Source organism: Leopardus geoffroyi, chromosome C3 (assembly GCF_018350155.1).
Source record: "Leopardus geoffroyi isolate Oge1 chromosome C3, O.geoffroyi_Oge1_pat1.0, whole genome shotgun sequence".
Taxonomy (NCBI): Eukaryota; Metazoa; Chordata; class Mammalia; order Carnivora; family Felidae; genus Leopardus; species Leopardus geoffroyi.
The window spans coordinates 46763582-46780190 of NC_059338.1; the positions used below are offsets into that span (position 1 = coordinate 46763582).

At 36.0% G+C, this 16609-nt stretch overlaps 1 protein-coding gene across 4 annotated transcripts in view; it reads left to right on the plus strand.

Annotated features, from left to right (window-relative positions):
• The window catches only part of HMCN1 (hemicentin 1), a 483427-nt gene that overhangs the window by 104486 nt on the left and 362332 nt on the right, over positions 1-16609 (plus strand). For all 4 annotated transcript variants that reach the window (XM_045452692.1, XM_045452695.1, XM_045452691.1 and 1 more), the window contains one exon: positions 8628-8698. In XM_045452692.1, coding sequence (XP_045308648.1) covers positions 8628-8698 — 71 coding nt within the window. The remainder of the gene's footprint in view (positions 1-8627; positions 8699-16609) is intronic.

Below are 16609 nucleotides of genomic sequence, written 5' to 3' on the forward strand. Positions count from 1 at the left end.
TGTGACCTTTCAGAATTTGTCCTTATGCATATCTGTCTCTGTTGTTGGAATCAAAGTGTACATACAATTTATGTTTTCCCTTTTTATTTAATGTTCTACGATAAATGTTTACTTGTGTTTCAACACAGAACAATGGTTTAATTGCTGCCCAATATTATTTAGAGATTTATATTTCTAAACATTTCTCTATTTTGACATTATTTGTTGATACCTTAGTCATGTCATTGTCTTTTTTATTTCCAGTGAATTACAACAAAAAGGAAAATAACTTTATCAGAAGAGACTTTTAAGACTTAGCATGCCAGGGTGCCTGAGTGGCTCAGTCAGTTAAGCGTCCAACTTCAGCTCGGGTCATGATCTCACGGTTCGTGAGTTTGAGCCCCGTGTCGGGCTCTGGGCTGACAGTTTGGAGCCTGGAGCCCGCTTCAGATTCTGTGTCTCCCTCTGTCTGCCCCTCCGCTGCTTGCACTCTGTCTCTTGCATTGTCTCAAAAAATAAATACTAAAAAAAATTTTTTTAAAAAGACTTACCATACCTAAAATACATATAACTATAGTAAATTTCACTGAAGTGGTAACCACTTATAATCTTGCCGACAGTAAACACATTCCAGGTTGTGTTACAGTTTGAGTGATACTCTTAAAAAAGATTCTTTTCTTTCTTACCAGGTACTTAAAATTGACTGAAGTTTACATCTCTTTCACTATAACTAAATACAGACATTTGCTTCTGGTCTTATTTCTTTGGTTTCCTTCTTTAAATGAATTTTCTTTTTATGTAGTGATTGGTACTTTATTATTTTTTTTGTACAAATTTGAATGATCTCTTCAGATAGTGTAGATTTTAATTTATTTTAATTGATGACATAAGTGTTGCCAAATCTGGCTTTATTTTATTTTAGAATTTAATTTTCATTTGATATTTTTAAATTGAAATATAGTTGACACACAGTGCATGTTAGTTTTGGGTGTACAGATAGTGATTCGACCACTCTGTATATTATGCTGTACTCACCCCGAGTGTAATCAGTTTTCATTTGATTTCTATGTATTCATATTTGTCAGTATTTTTCCTAGTGATTTATTCTATTGCTTTGAAAAGAAGAATGTTATTCTTTTATATATCTGATTTATATTCTAATTTGGATTCAGGTAAAATTATAATAATGGTTATATTGAACCATGTTAGCCTTTTAGAGTTTATTTTGCTATATACTATAAAATATGAATTAAAGTTAAATATTTTTTAAATAATCCTATTTTATGTACCTTATCTTCAGATAGTAGTTTGTATGTAGATTATTAATTTTTTTCTAGTTACTATATAATCATTTGTATACCAGCAGTACTGTCCTCTTAGTTATTGATGCTTGTGATGTCCTTTATTACCTTGTCAATTTTCATTAATACAAAATGACCATGTACTGTTTAAAATAAACACAGCACACACAAGCAAAAAAACTTTTCTGAGATTCTTAATGTATTAAATCCATAAATTGATTTGTCAGAATACATATATTTTAATATTTAGCTTTCTTTTATATAACCATGGGGTTTTTTTTCATTAAAAAAATCTTTTCTATTCTTCAATAAGGAGTATTACTTAATTCAGTGTCATGATAAATCTGGAACACTTATACTGCTGCTGGGATTATAGATGAATGGTTCCTCCTTCAATCTTCCTAAGTCCGGCCTGTGTGTGTCTCTTCTAGCCAGTTGGAGGCACCATCTGGCATCAACACAAAATACAGATTGTATAATTTGGTTGAATCCACGCAGGAGTTAAATGCTCTGATATTTGCATTTAAAACTGGCATTGTACAGGGGCGCCTGGGTGGCTCAGTTGATTGGGCGTCTGACTTCGGCTTAGGTCATGATCTCACGGCTTGTGAGTTCGAGCCCCGTGTCGGGCTCTGTGCGTCAGCCTTGGGCAAGGTCTGGTCATCTGAGCCACACATCTCTTTCTGTAGCTCCAACCCTTGGCAGACAGGCGACTCCCAGGGATCTTTAAATCATGGCATTGATATGTGCTTGGTACCTGGGTTGAGAGTGTGTGGAAGGTTTGTCCTGGCTGAGACATGGCTTCTGGTGGCCGGAGCTCCCACCCCTCCCTATCCTCACATCAGGTCCCTGCTTGGGTGGATGGTGACAGCCTACCGAGGCAGCAACAGGGCTGCTGGGTAGAGCGTGGGGCATGTGTGAGTGGGAGAAGAGGTGGCTGAGAACTTGTCCTCAGAAGTGGTGGCAGGCAGGACCCACCATGAGCTAAGGCTCCAAGCTCAGACTGTATGTTCCATTGTCCCATTGAACTTGACTTATAAAACACAAATTCAAAGATAAAATTATTTCAAGACAGTTGACTGCAAAGTATTCTCAACAGAGCAGAGGCCTCTGAAAGCAGGACCTCATACAAATGCACCGGTCTTAAGTCCCTGAAGTCAGCCCTTTAATTTGTAGGACACACCCAGACATGTCTGATTCTGCTAACTCTTTAAATGTATTTGCTTGTTTGTGCTTTTCCCTGCCAATTGGAACTAACTATAAGGATATAGTGTCTGTTGGTTGAGTAAATGAATGCAATTTGGGGGGGAAACGATATACATACTATCACATATATAGAGACACATAAATGCATCTATCATATTTTTAGCAATGTCTGTGATTCCCATATTTTTTTGCAAATAAAGTGTTACTTCATAAATATGATTTTGCATCTCTGCATTATAGTTTCCCTGAAAACATGAGCAAAGGACTCCATATATTTGTTTAGTTGTGGAAACAATCAGGGCTGAAATTAAGTCTGTTCTCCTAACGTGGAAATTTTAACAACACTAACAATTCATTTCTAAGGACTTGTAAATGTACTTTTTCTTCAACAGCATTTTACTCCTTTTATAATTTTTCTTTGTCCCTCACTGATGTCTAGATTTATTTGAAAGGCCATTAATGCTAAAGAATTGTCTAAGAGAACAATTAAAACTTTGAAATGAATTTTAATACTTTTATCTTAAAATTAAAAACACATTTACTTAGAATATCACTGTTTAAATTTTAAAATGTTCTTGTACATAGTATTCATTTTCTTGTTTGTTTTCAAAGTACCTTAATCACACTGGAAAGCTTATTAATTAAATTTTATTAAATAGCATGAGAAAATATTTTATGTTTTCCTATCTGAGTATACCTTATCAATGCATGGATATGTTTTTGTGCTAAAATGCCATATTTTATTTAGAATTTCATGTAAAGCCTTGAATTTGAATTTTGTTGCCCATTAAAAATCCCATGGCTGTTTTTGCAAGAGTGCTTTCTACAGCTATGGCTAAGGTCCAGTGTAAGCAATAACATCCTTCCTACTCAATATACCTCAAAATCCTGTGTCAATTATTAAGACATTCTTCTTTGCTTCCTGTTCTAAACAGCTGTGTAACATTGGTGAATTCATGTTCATGATTTTTTCTATATCTTGTTCAACAGTCCAAGTGAAATGACCCTTGCATTTTACATATATTAGCTGCAATTTTGGTAAGTGCATACATTTAAGGTTATCATATAACTTATCGTTAAATGAATAATCTCTTTGGATAGTAGAGCAGAATGCCATTTAATCAATACTAGATAACATGCTATGCATGAATTCATCATTGGCCTGGATTTTATAAAACACACCAAATACATCACTTCATGTCAAAACAATCATTAAGGGCCTTTAAGGGTCTTGAAAATTACCTATTCTATTGTGAGTAGGAATGTACGCAAATAAGTCCTGAAATATACTTGTCCTTAGCTTAGTTCAAAGTCAGGAGACAGTTCTGTTTTTGTAGATTAGATGTAGATCATTTAAAAATGGTGCTGGACAGCAACATTATAATTGAGTGAGAATAGAGAAATCTAGAAAGAGTGCATTGTGGATTAAATCGAAAACAGTAAAAGTAAATATAGTTATTAATCTGATTTTCTGTAGCATCCCCAAACAGGAAACATAATTTATTAATTTTCCTTTAGACAACTTGAATGCTTTGAATATGTCTATTTACAAGTAGGTTTGCACATAGAAGACATTATAATTGATTTGTGTTTAATTGCCCAGGAGTAGAATTTTTAGAGAGAGTAACAGTTGAGATTCAGTGCATGGAAGCAGTTTTGAACCACCCGTGTCCCAATGCCTGGAATTTCTTTGTTCTAATACCACCCTCTGTTAATTTGGTGCTTTCTCCCCTGTTGGGATAAGCACTGGGTGTTGTATGGAAACCAATTTGACAATAAATTTCGTATATTTAAAAAATAAATAAACAAACAAACAAACATTAAAATTAAAAAAAAAAATCTGGTGCTTTCCTCAAGTCCCAACGCATTCCTCATCTCCTCCTGATGCCTTCACTGTGTTTCCCTAGACTCAGGGGTCTCTATTTTCTCTGGGCACTGAGAAAGTTTGCCATCTTTTTTGTATCACTTAGCTCTTTTCAGCTGCTAAATTAGACTTTCTAAGTTTCCATGGCTTATGTGTAAGTTTTCAACTATGTAGTTTTCAACTATCTTTAAATTTCCGTTATGATAGGCCTTATGATTTATAGTTATTTTTGATTTTTCTATAATGCTTTGAAAATACTGATTAGTTTATAATGTAGCTTAGGGGTCTTATTTTAACTTTTCACATATTTATGTGTCACTATAAATATAAAGCCGTGAACTATGTATTTTTGAAAACCAAAACAATTGTGCATACTGTTATCAAATCATGCACAGGCAGTGTTTAAACCCCAGCAAGCAGCAGTAACTATTTCTCTTATTATCAAGAAACACTTTGAGTAAAGAAAAACTGTAAGGAGCAGAAATCTGTTAGTGGAAAGGAAAAAGGAAGTGAGAAACTGGATATTGATCTTGCCAAGTGAAGCAGTGAAAGAAAATATTACATTGTGAACTTCTTTCCATTATTTTCTTAAATACAATCTAGCAACTCAGATTAAGAGAACAATGGCTGAGATGCTGGAAATAAATCCAACCTATCTGATAAGTCCCTAGGAAATGAGATACAACAAAATTAATGGAAAGGGGAGATTGCCTTGGAGTTTTGGACACTGTTGTGTTTTTTTTGTTTGTTTTTTTTTATAAAAAGTGGTCTTCTGAAGCATGACGTATTTCTTATATTTGTAATAATGCATGTTGCTGTAATGATTCTTTTGTTTTGTAAAACAAAGTGTATATGGAAAATTGTGTCTATTGATTATGTATTAGTAACTTTATTAAAAAACAAAACATTTAGTTAATAGGGAAAACTGAAAACTTTCTTAGTTGACTTATTACTGTCATCATATCAATCATGTCTCATGGTCTTTAGCGATAGCATGGAGTCTCCATGATGTAAGGAAATGAGCAAGAAATAAAGGATCTGAAGGCCTGGGCTTGACCTTTAACCTTTATTTTTTTCTTTATTGTTCTTTGGTCTATTAAAGACAATATCCAGGCCTGCAACAATTAAGAATCCTGGATGTTGTACACATCAGTTTAGGCACTTGATCATGGCCTGTCTTGCCTGTGGTCCAGAGGAAAGGAGGAGAAAGTTAGTGGTACTTTGGTCATCAACAGAATGGAGATCTTGGAAAAGAAGAAATATTAGTGAGCCAGACAGGTTGCTCTGTATAGAAAATATTTTCAGAAATCTTAATCTTTATTTTTTTAAACCACCCAAGTTTTCAATTTCATCTTTGCTGGACCTCAAGTTTTCTTCTGTAGATAAAGAGATTGAATGAAATGATCTTTGATGTCCCTTCTAGCTCAGTGCTTTTGTTTGGAGATTGATGGTTGATTGATTGAGTGATTTTTGGTGTGTTTTATTTGTAAATCACTAGATAAAGTTAACTGAATAAAGTGGAGGTGATCTTTGCATTCTCTTGAATGCTGTGCATCTTCATTATTCCCATGTGTTTACTGTACAAATATTATCAAAACAACATTAAAGCAAATTGGAGAAAAGTCAAAACATTCAAAGAGTAGGACTTAAGTCAGGCTTTTTAGAATGAGCAGTATATGGACAGATGAAAGACAGTGGGGATGGCCATGGGATGGTGAGGAAGCACAGTGGCCTCATGCTAAGGGGTGTTGACAAAGGTAGAAAATTGGATTAATAGAAGAGAGGCCTGGAATGCCTTGGAGAGTTCTCATTTAATTCTATATGCAATAGAGGGCCGTGTTCGGGCAGGAAGAGAGGACAAAGTTGTACCTACTGGATGTCATCAAAGCCTTGGCAGGGGATGAAACTAACATCAGCCAAAAGGAAGAGAAGAGGAAATTGCTCATAACACACTGGCACAGGGCTCTATTAAGTGAAGAGTAAGAGTGGAATGGAAGCAGGTCCTGAAAGGGAGGAGGGCTGATTTTGCCAAATAGTCATATCATTCTATTCAAAAGAGTTGGAAAGGATGCTTACAGCTGGAGGGATATGGCAGCTCAGCAAGCCCTCACCTCTCCTGAGTATTTCTCATAACTGATAAAAGATTTATCTCAGCTGTCCAGTATAGTTTGCAAAAATGCTTATTAATGAAATTCAGGAGGGATTTCCTATCTTCATTGGAAACAAATGGATATTTGAGTCTATGGATACAAATGAAGCCTAATCAGTCCTCTTACTTCAATACCAGTCCTTGATCTCCTGTGTTGAAGAACAGGCATATATCCAGGACTATTTTTTATATTATTATTATGGGGAATGTTCTCTTTGTATTCTTATGTAATTGCCTTTTTCCAGTATTCTTTGTATTTCTTTCTAATTCTTGAGCTTTGAATTCTAGAATTATTTCAGTATTATGCCATGTAGGAACATAGAAGTTTGGCCTGACAGTGCTACTGACAATTTATATGTCGGGGTGTAACTGCCTGGCATATTCTTTGCTATTATGCATTCCTTTGCAAAGTATGCCTTTGTTTAGTCTTGAGCGAATAGGCTTCTCTGATTTTCCATACACTTCGGACAAGACTTTTACATAACTAATAACTGTTCTGCTTGGTATGGAATGCACATGTTTGCATTTTCACACAATTTCCCCAATTGCCTCTCCACTCCTTTTGTATACTGCTAGGTGGCTGATCTGTGATCTGTATGATTAAGGTTGGAGGCATTTTTTTCATGTCATTTCTAAGAAAAATTACATGGGTTATGGCAGACAAATTGTGCTTCCTTTCCAATTTACCTCATTTATTTCTAAAATCCTACAGTCTATTTTTGTATTACATTTAGCACATTATAGAAGGCCTGACTAATTAATTATTATCCTTTGAAGTCATAAAGTCTTCTTCTAGCAGTGTGCCTTTGAAGCTAGAAAATGTCTTGTTAAAAATTATATGTTAAATATTTTTATAATTTGGTATTGTAGTTGCACATTATCATTTTGAATGCAGCCTGTATCTTCATTAGATAAAATGGAAAACTTTCCATCCACCCTAGGAATTTAGTGTCAGTGCACATGATACTCATGAGTTTCAATACTCTATTACTAAATGTATGGGTGTTTCTTAAGGAAGTAATTGATACTTGTAAAGGCACTTTGTCTATTTTTTTTAAATTTTTTTGAGAGAGAGTAAGCGAGCAAGCAAGTGAGCTGGGGAGGGGCAGAGAGAGAGGGAGAGAGAGAGAATCCCAAGCAAGCTCTGCACTCTCAGTGCAGAGCCCAATGTGGGGCTCAAACTCACAAACCCTGAGATCATGACCTGAGCCAAAACCAATAGTAGGATGCTCAACCGAGCCACGCACGTGCCCCATCCACTTTCTCTTTTAAAGGTTGATTGTTATTTTTAAGAAAATTATCTTTGTGGATGAAAATGTTTACTATAGACATGCTGCAGCCTACAAAAAAAAATATTGCCAGATTAACCACCCCTGGTGTCTGGGCCCTTTCTTTTCACCTGCCTTAGGTCCTGGTTTTCCAAGGAATGCAGTGGCCCACTTGTTCCCATTTGGAATAGTGGTTTGTGCAATATATCAGGGTAGTTGTGAGGGTGGCAGTGACCACAAAGTGGTCAGAGCCGGCTCAGGCAAATGGTGATAGTGATGGACAGCAGCCTCAGCCCAGGGAAGGAAGTGATGGGGACTATTTCTTCAACTTTTAATGTTTTCATATCAATGCTTCTGCAAGTTCTTGAAAACTCTGTGGCATTGAAGGTCATTTTTATTGTTGTTTAATATTAAACTTCTTATTTTTAACTAATTTGGACTTACAGAAAAGTTGCCAACAAATTTACAATTTATAGTTGAGAAAACAGAATTATAGGATGGATGGGTAATTAATTTAGAGTCCAGCAATGAAGTAGGTGTTCAATAAATATTCATTGACTGATGGGAGTAAAAAGGGACTGAACCTGGGGTCTCCTGGCTCTTGGTCTTACAACATTTTTGACTGCCCCTTTGCATTTCCCAAGGCTAAAATGTCACTCTGAATATACATAATTTCCAGCAAATTTTAAGTTATTCTTTGGTAGCTATAAACTGAGAAACAGTCTGTTGTTTTGCTGGCTATATATCTCTTACTAATAAATAACCATGTAGCGTACAATGAAAAGACATTTGCAAACATGATAAACTCTTTAATGCTATTGATTACAATTTACTTATCTATGTCATTTTTATCCTCATAGAAATTGGCCCAGTGACAATTACCACAGATCCCAAGAAATTTCAATATGAACTCAGAGAATTGTATGTTCAGGTAAGTGCTTGCTTTCAATTTTATTTGTTTCAGGGGAAAGGAAAATCATGAACTTATGTCTGATTTCCCTTATTTTTAAACCTGAAAGAAATAATTTTGGGTTAAAAATTTTTTAATGTTTATTTATTTTTGAGAGAGAGGGAGTGAGCAGGGGAGGAAGTAGAGAGAGAGGGAGACAGAGGATCTGAAGCGGGCTACTAACTGGAAGGGGAGAACCCGATGCGGTTCTCGAACTCATGAACCGTGAGATCACGTCCTCAGCTGAAGTCCGATGCTTAACTGACTGAACCACCCACGTGTTCCAGAAATAATTATTAGTTTTTAATTCCACTTCCTTTTCTCACTTGAGTTCTGAATGAATTGAACAATAGATATGTAAATGGGGCAGATTGAGTTCACCTTCATTTATACATTATCTATGGCTGCTTTCATACAACAATAGCAGAATTAAGTAGCTTTGACAGACTGGCCCACATACCCTAAGATATTTACTCCGTGACCCTCTACAACAAAGTTTACTGAAGCCTGCTCTAGGTGAGTCCCTTCACTGAGAATCATAAACAACAGTTAATTCTTCCCCCACAACAGAAATGGTATAATTAAAAATAATTTTGATGTTCTCTGGTCTAAGTCAACTGTATAAAATTTTTGACAGTAAGTATAATTAGATGATTAGAGAAGAAGAATAACATTGCTTTAGCTGATATTCTGACAACAGGACTTGGAGATAGGGTTAGTATGTACTTTCCCCTCAGGGCTGCTTTGAGATTATTATTGCTAAATCCATTCATGAAAACAAAAAAAACTTGCTCTTTGAGGCTGCTTCACTATACTCTTCTCCATGGATGGTCTTTGCTGTAGTCATTTCCAGACCTTTTGACCACTCCCCACCATTCATCTAAGCTACTGGTACCTAGATCATTGGCTACATTTCCCCTTCAGGGCTGCCATCATTCCAGGGACTTCAGCATTTATGGGAAAGACCTGTCAGAGCCTTCTCCCCTCAGTTCCTTGACCTGCTAGTCATCTGCAATAACCTGTTCTTTACTCCATCTCAGTCTTCCACTCCCTCAGGACCTTATCATCAATAATCCTTTCTACCTCTCAAAGCACTAGTTCAAGCATCTTAACCTCCAGCAGCAACCATCTGTCCACCAAGCTTGTTGGCACAACTGTTTACAACTCCTCCTTCACCCTAATTAACCCCTAGCCTGTCTCCCAGGCCATCAGATCTCTCCTTTTTTTACTTTCCTCCAGTTGAGCTCAGAGTCCTATCATTTCAAAAACACCTCTTTTTCTTCCTTGTCCATTGCTTTTTTCTTCAAAAGGCAAAACCTTATTCCTCAATAACTCCAATTATCTGCATTATTCATGCCTGTCCACCAGGGCGAAGTGCTGTTAAAGTCTTACAACAGAGCAGGTTGATTCCATTGTGGATACACAACACTGGACTCTCAGTACTCCCATGATCTTACTATGTTTTTCTGGTTGATTAAATTTCCCATTTGGCCCAGTGATAATTACAGATTTTGTCTACTCTGTTTAAACCTCCATCCCCTCACCCTTTTACTACTGGTTGTTTCAGTGAGCGATCTGCCCTGAGCAAGTGACCTCACTTACTGTTTCAAACATAGGCAAATAAATGGCCCCTAAGACTTCTCCTCTGACATACAGACCCTTATGTCAGTCCCCTAGATGTCACAATGGGCCTCTACAATGAAACTCACAAATGTGCCCTTTCCATTGCTCTACACTTGGTCCTAAATTCTTGTTCTTTGTCCTCTATTTTTTGTCTTTGTGAATGTTGACCACAATATTCTGGTTATACTACCAAAAACTGTGAATCATCTTTAATATGATGATTTTCCCCCAACATCCAAACCATCAAGTCGTGGTTTTTAACTTTCTAAATATTTTTTATCTATTGATTTCTCACTATTTCTATTGGTACTACCCTAATCCCAATTACTATATCTTTAGTCTAAGCAAATGCAAAAAAAGTTTCTAAGTGATTTTCCTGCATTTGCTCTTGCTTTTATTTGCCAGACTAGTCTCCATTCTACAAACAAAATAATCTCAAAATACATCTCTGAACATTTCCCCTAATACCCTCTGCAGTCATCCCCTACCCCCACCTCATTAAATTCTACCTAAGATTTTGAGTGACCTGAGACCTGTCTCTCTGTCAGCCCTGTGTAGAACCACTCTCTCCTTTGGGCTCTGTGCTCTGTCTCAGGGGCTTTGCATAGACTCTCTGCAAATCTTTATCCTCCACTCATCTCCCAGTGGCATTTTCACACATGTTCTTTTCCTTGCACAGGAATTTCCTGTCCTTCATCCTGCCCTCACTTCCATGCTCCCTTAACCTAGTTTAAAATCTTGTATTCAGGATTCAAGTCTAATCTTGAACACCACTTCCTCAGACATCCTCCCTGTCCTTAAGGTTTGGCCATATATTACTGCTTTTCTCCATCACAGAGTTGTGGGGATTTCACACTGAAGAATCATGTCTGATTTAGCTCATCATTACCTTAGCAAAATGTATGGCATATTGAACATGCTCACTTTTTGATGAAAGAAAGGAAGAATGAATGAATATACCATTGTGTACAAATCAACACAGTCCAAATTAGAGTTTGGAGTTTTAATACTTTGGTTTCACTGTTGGGTGAATGATTTGATTTGCAACTGTGTATTGTATGAGCATAATTGGGGCATAGGGTGAAAAAGCCAAAGTTTGGCATTCCAAATATGTATTCAATCATGATTATTTTATTGTGCCTGTCTCTATAATTTTTAATCATATACTAAAATAAATCATATTTCATAAGTACCTAAATGGATTTATATATTTATCCCTTGTCTAGTTTTCTCTTTTACTAAATTTATTCTGATGGTCTTTCCCACTAAAAATCCCTCATTTCCTTTCTCTTACACTGTGTCATTCTTTTCCAGTCATTATCTTCATACTTACTTAGAATTTACTTTTCTGCCCTTCAATATAGTAAATTCTTTGCCACTTTGGATGTCCAGATCCTTTGAAAAAAATATTTACATAAAAATTTCTAGCCTGTACATGGACCATGGGAATTAGAAATTGTGTTCCCCTGTTTGTTAAAATTTTTATGTTGCCTTAGTCTACCATGAGCTACTAAGAGCAAGGGCCTTGTACCTCTCATTGAGCCTCTGATCCACCTGTGGGATGAACCAATATCTGCATGAAAGTGGACTTAAATAGGGATTATATCAGGGTAGCCTCTTTTAAAAATATATATTTAGCAGTAAAACTATATCAAATATAATTTAAGCTTTGATGGGGCAAAAGATAACTTAAAAACCTAATTATCAGCTTGTATTACACAGAGATTCAGAAGGGCCAAGTAATGGAGATTTCTAGCTGATAGAACGTTAAGAAAGGATAACTGTATTCATTTCTTTTTTCTCTGAAAAAATACAGCTGAGCTGTATTCTTGAATATCTGGCTAGAATGAAAATCCCTACATTCTCAATGAGACCTGGCACTGGCACTTCCTGATTTCCTGCCTCTCCCTTTCTTTTGTTCTGAGGAATCTTCAAGGAGTGTGCTTATCCTCTGTGCTCAATTTGTCTCCAGGGCAAAGGATCATAATTCCTGACTCATATTCCATTGATTCCCTTCCCAGAGCCCTCCTGCATCACCTTTTGGACTTGAGACTGTTACAGGCAGTCCGTGGGGTTATATCCTATCTTTCTTTTCTTTTCTCCTGGAATGAAAGCGGGTGTACATTTCTCTGGAGGTTTTCTCTGGACTGGCTACATCTTATGGGGTTTATTTTTGCATTGTCTTGGGATCCAAAAGGATGCTTAATAAGTAGAACAACCAGTTGGATAAGAAATCAAATGTTTACTTTTTCCCTTCATTCAACATAAATATGAAAAACCTTTCATATTTATGAAAATATTTCATAAACATGAAAAAGCTCTAGGCTACATCATCATTTAACACCTAATCTAAAGAATATATTCTTTCTCCTCAGTGTTTGCTTAAAGAATATTTTATTATTTCATAAATCAGCCTAGATAAATTTCACATATTTCATAAAATTTTAGTATAAAATACTAAATTTTGTTTTGTATATAATTTCTAGACTCCTCTTCTGTTCCCCTTCTACCATTTTTGGTGACTCCTTGCAAATCACTGTTATCATGAGCAACAAGAATTGCTGTCCTATTAAAGCTTACTTAGATTTAAACAAATTAAAAAAATTTTTTTAATGTTTATTTTTGTGAGAGAAAGAGACAATGCGCGAGCGGGGGAGGGACAGAGAGAAAGGGAGACACAGAATCCGAAGCAGGCTCCAGACTCTGAGCTGTCAGCACAGAGGCTAATGTGGGTCTCAAACCCATAAAACATGAGATCATGACCTAAGCCGAAGTCCAGATTCTCAACTGACTGAGCCTCCCAGGAGCCCCTAAACAAATTTTTTTAAGTTAATAATTTTCTTACATTTGTAATAGTTTTGAAAACAAGAAAAGTAAATTTAGTTTGAAGTAAATTAAATAATTGCTCATTAAGATTACACTAAGCTTCGCTATTTTTTTACAGAGATATGGATAACTTGAAACATAGTTTAAAATTTTCCAAGAAAAACTTAGAAAAAAATCAGTCACCTTAAATCATTACATTTATAACATTAATTTTATTTTCCTTTATCATCTTTCATCTGGAATACATGGAAGCACTTGGAAAGCATCTGAGCTTTCTCTCTGGGAAAAAGAACGGAAGACAAATAATAATAAATGGTATTCAAACTACAGAGCTTTGAGACCTAGTATCTCTGTAAATATGCAGTGCAAAGTCTTGTCTCAGGTCACAGTCTTTATAAGAAACTGGAAAGCTGGGGTGCCTACGTGGCTCAGTTGGTTAAACGTCTGACTTTGGCTCAGGTCATGATCTCCTGGTCATAGGTTTGAGCCCCACCTCAGGTTCTCTGGTATCAGCATGGAGCCAGTTTCAGATCCTTTGTCTCTCTCTCTCTGTCTATCCCTTGCTTGTGCTCTCTCTCTCTCTCTCAAAAAATAAGTAAACATTAAAAAAAAGAAACTGGAAAGCTTTTGATTTTTAGAAATCAAAAAATGGTGTTGGCAGTAATATGCTTTCAAGCCTTTTATCCAAATGTTCTAAAGAACAAAAAGCAATTAGTCAGACACTTGAAATGTAAAAAAAGAAGGAAGGTATTTTTACAATAATGGAATTACAATTTTTTCATATAGATAGTTGGTCCCTAAAACTGAAAATCCTCACACATAATTTAATTTTCCTTTGTGAAGTCTTTTAGCAAAATTGACCCCCCCCCCAAAAGCAGGAATAAGAGTAAAAATATGTAGAACAGCATTGTCACATAGGAACAGGATGGAGTTATGAAGAAGATGAGGTTAAGGTCCAATTATTATAATTCTTTAACCGGAATAGAAGGGTAAATAGACAAAATGCAGCAGGCTAAGGTTAAGGCGACAAATGTTTTGCTGTCACGTAAAAACAATTGATGTTAGAATTAACTGCCAAAGGAGAGTATGAAAAATCATCGCTAGATAGGCCAAGACTATTAAAAAGAAGAAGACAAGATAGTGCTGAGTATAGAAAAGAAATTTATGATGACAATTTGGTATACACTTTATCTAATTTCTGGTATTGTATATATATATTTTTTTAATTTTTTTTGAAAGAGAGAAAGAATGCAAATGGGGTGGGGTTGAGAGAGAGGGAGACTGAGAATCCCAAGCAGGCTCTGCGCTGTCAGTACAGAGCCCAACATGGGGCCTGAACTCATGAACTCTGAGAGCATGACCTGAGCCAAAATCAAGAGTCGTACCCCTAACCTCCTAGGTGCCTCTAATTTCTGATATTCTAAATCATGCTACTATGTAAAAGTATGCTCTTTATTTCTCAATTTATAGGAAAGTTTTCTTAATGAATTTTAAAAATCAAACTAATATGTGACAAAGAAATTAAGAAAAGTAAAAAAAGACATGACTAGATAAAAATAAGAAGAAGGGATTTTATGTCAGTGTAGATACAGACTTATTGAAAAACTATGGGAGATGTGATTTCCATTTTTGGTATTGGACATGATTCAACTGAAGACAGCAGCTTTTATTTCTATTTAAGTATTCTTTTGTACAAATGCGTGTGTGTGTGTGTGTGTGTGTGTGTGTGTGTGTGTGTGTATTTACTTTTACAGGAAGAATGGCATGTGTTTAATTTAGGTAAGATGAGATGAGTCCAACACATGTAACTCATAATACATGTAAAAACTTCAAAATAATAGAACCAGTGTCTGGCCCAAAGTGAAGGCTTGATAAATGTTAGCTATTATTACTTCTATTGTGTTACTACCTCCAGTACCCTGAAGGTTTTTTTAAGGGAAATAATCACCAAACATTTATACTGTAAACGAGCAGCAATTGTGGAATATGTGCCTTGTGATTTTGCAAGTGTTTCTCTCAATTCAGACCCACACAAATGTTAATATTACCTTTTACCACGGAGGATACTCAAGCTTTGAGATAGTAGGTAACAATCAGGTCACCAAACTGGCAAATAGCAAAGCTGGTCACATAACGGGAGGTATTTAATGCTTAAGACAGTGTCCTTTATGACTCTGTTACTTTCCTTCTAAATACTGATTTAAGTAACCTTATTAGTCCAATCAAGTTAACATTTGTTTATAGCATTTGTTTTGCATTTTATTTCAAGATAGTGCTGTAGAGAATTAAAGACGATGGTAGGCCTAGGGCTGGTCTCGTCCTCAATGAAATGAATTCATTCCTTGAAGATTTTGACTTTCACTGCTACCTCTCATCAGTTTGCGTAGTTGGCTGACCCGAAATTACTGAGCAGCAAATGACAATGTTAATTATAAACAAAATTGCTCTTTTTGCTCAGTATGTGTTCTCACTACTTACTGTGGTAAACTTATTTAAGTATGACCTCACAAACACGTTGGAGAGACACGAGGATAAGATGCCTTTTAAGAGATTGATAGTGTTCATACTACCACACAACCTAGTTGTATCTGTAGGTGATGTTTTGATTATTTTCATTGTTAGAGTTGAAACTTCTTGGGGCTTGAATGAAACATCTACTACAACTTTCACGTGCTGCTAGAGTTCCCTGCTAGACCATATAAATTCTCTGAGGGACAAGTAATTCTTAATCCTCAGGGAGGGAAGAGAATGGAGGGCACTGAGTGGGAATGCTTGGCTCTTTTCTAACTATCCACCTTGGTACCCTATCCAGAAGCAAATAGCTAGATGATTTCTTAATGATCTTTTATGAGCACTTCAAAGGACAGAGAGTATAGAAGAGTATTCTGACTATTGGATTACTTTTTCAAAGCAGAATATAGACATAATGACGTAGGTATGGATTATGATGATAAAATTTTGATTTTCTTTTCAAAGGGTGCATGCATGGGAATGTTCCATAAAGTAAATACACGAGTCATTGCAGAGTAAATATTACAGTTACATGTCACAGAATGGCATCACTGACCCATGATGCCTGGATTCACCCCATACATGCTTCTTATGTAACCAAAGGATTACCCTATTCCCCATAATAAGTACTGCATCTGATTTTGTCCATTTTTAGGTGATGGTAAGGATGGAGGTCAAAATGTTTTCCTGGGGAGAATGTTTCTTGACCTAAAGCCAGATTTCCTAGAGAAAACTATTAACCTCACTTTGAGCAAAATGAATGTAGAGTTTTTTTCTCAATTCAGATCAAGAGCAGTTCTTAAGAAGCTGTCTTTATTCTTAGGCCTTGAAAAAATGTCAAGAAGAATTGTGGAATCTTGGTATGAGTACTCACTTTGACTATTATTTGTCCAATTACCCCATCAGATGTCTGAATCCCTTCCAGAAACCTAT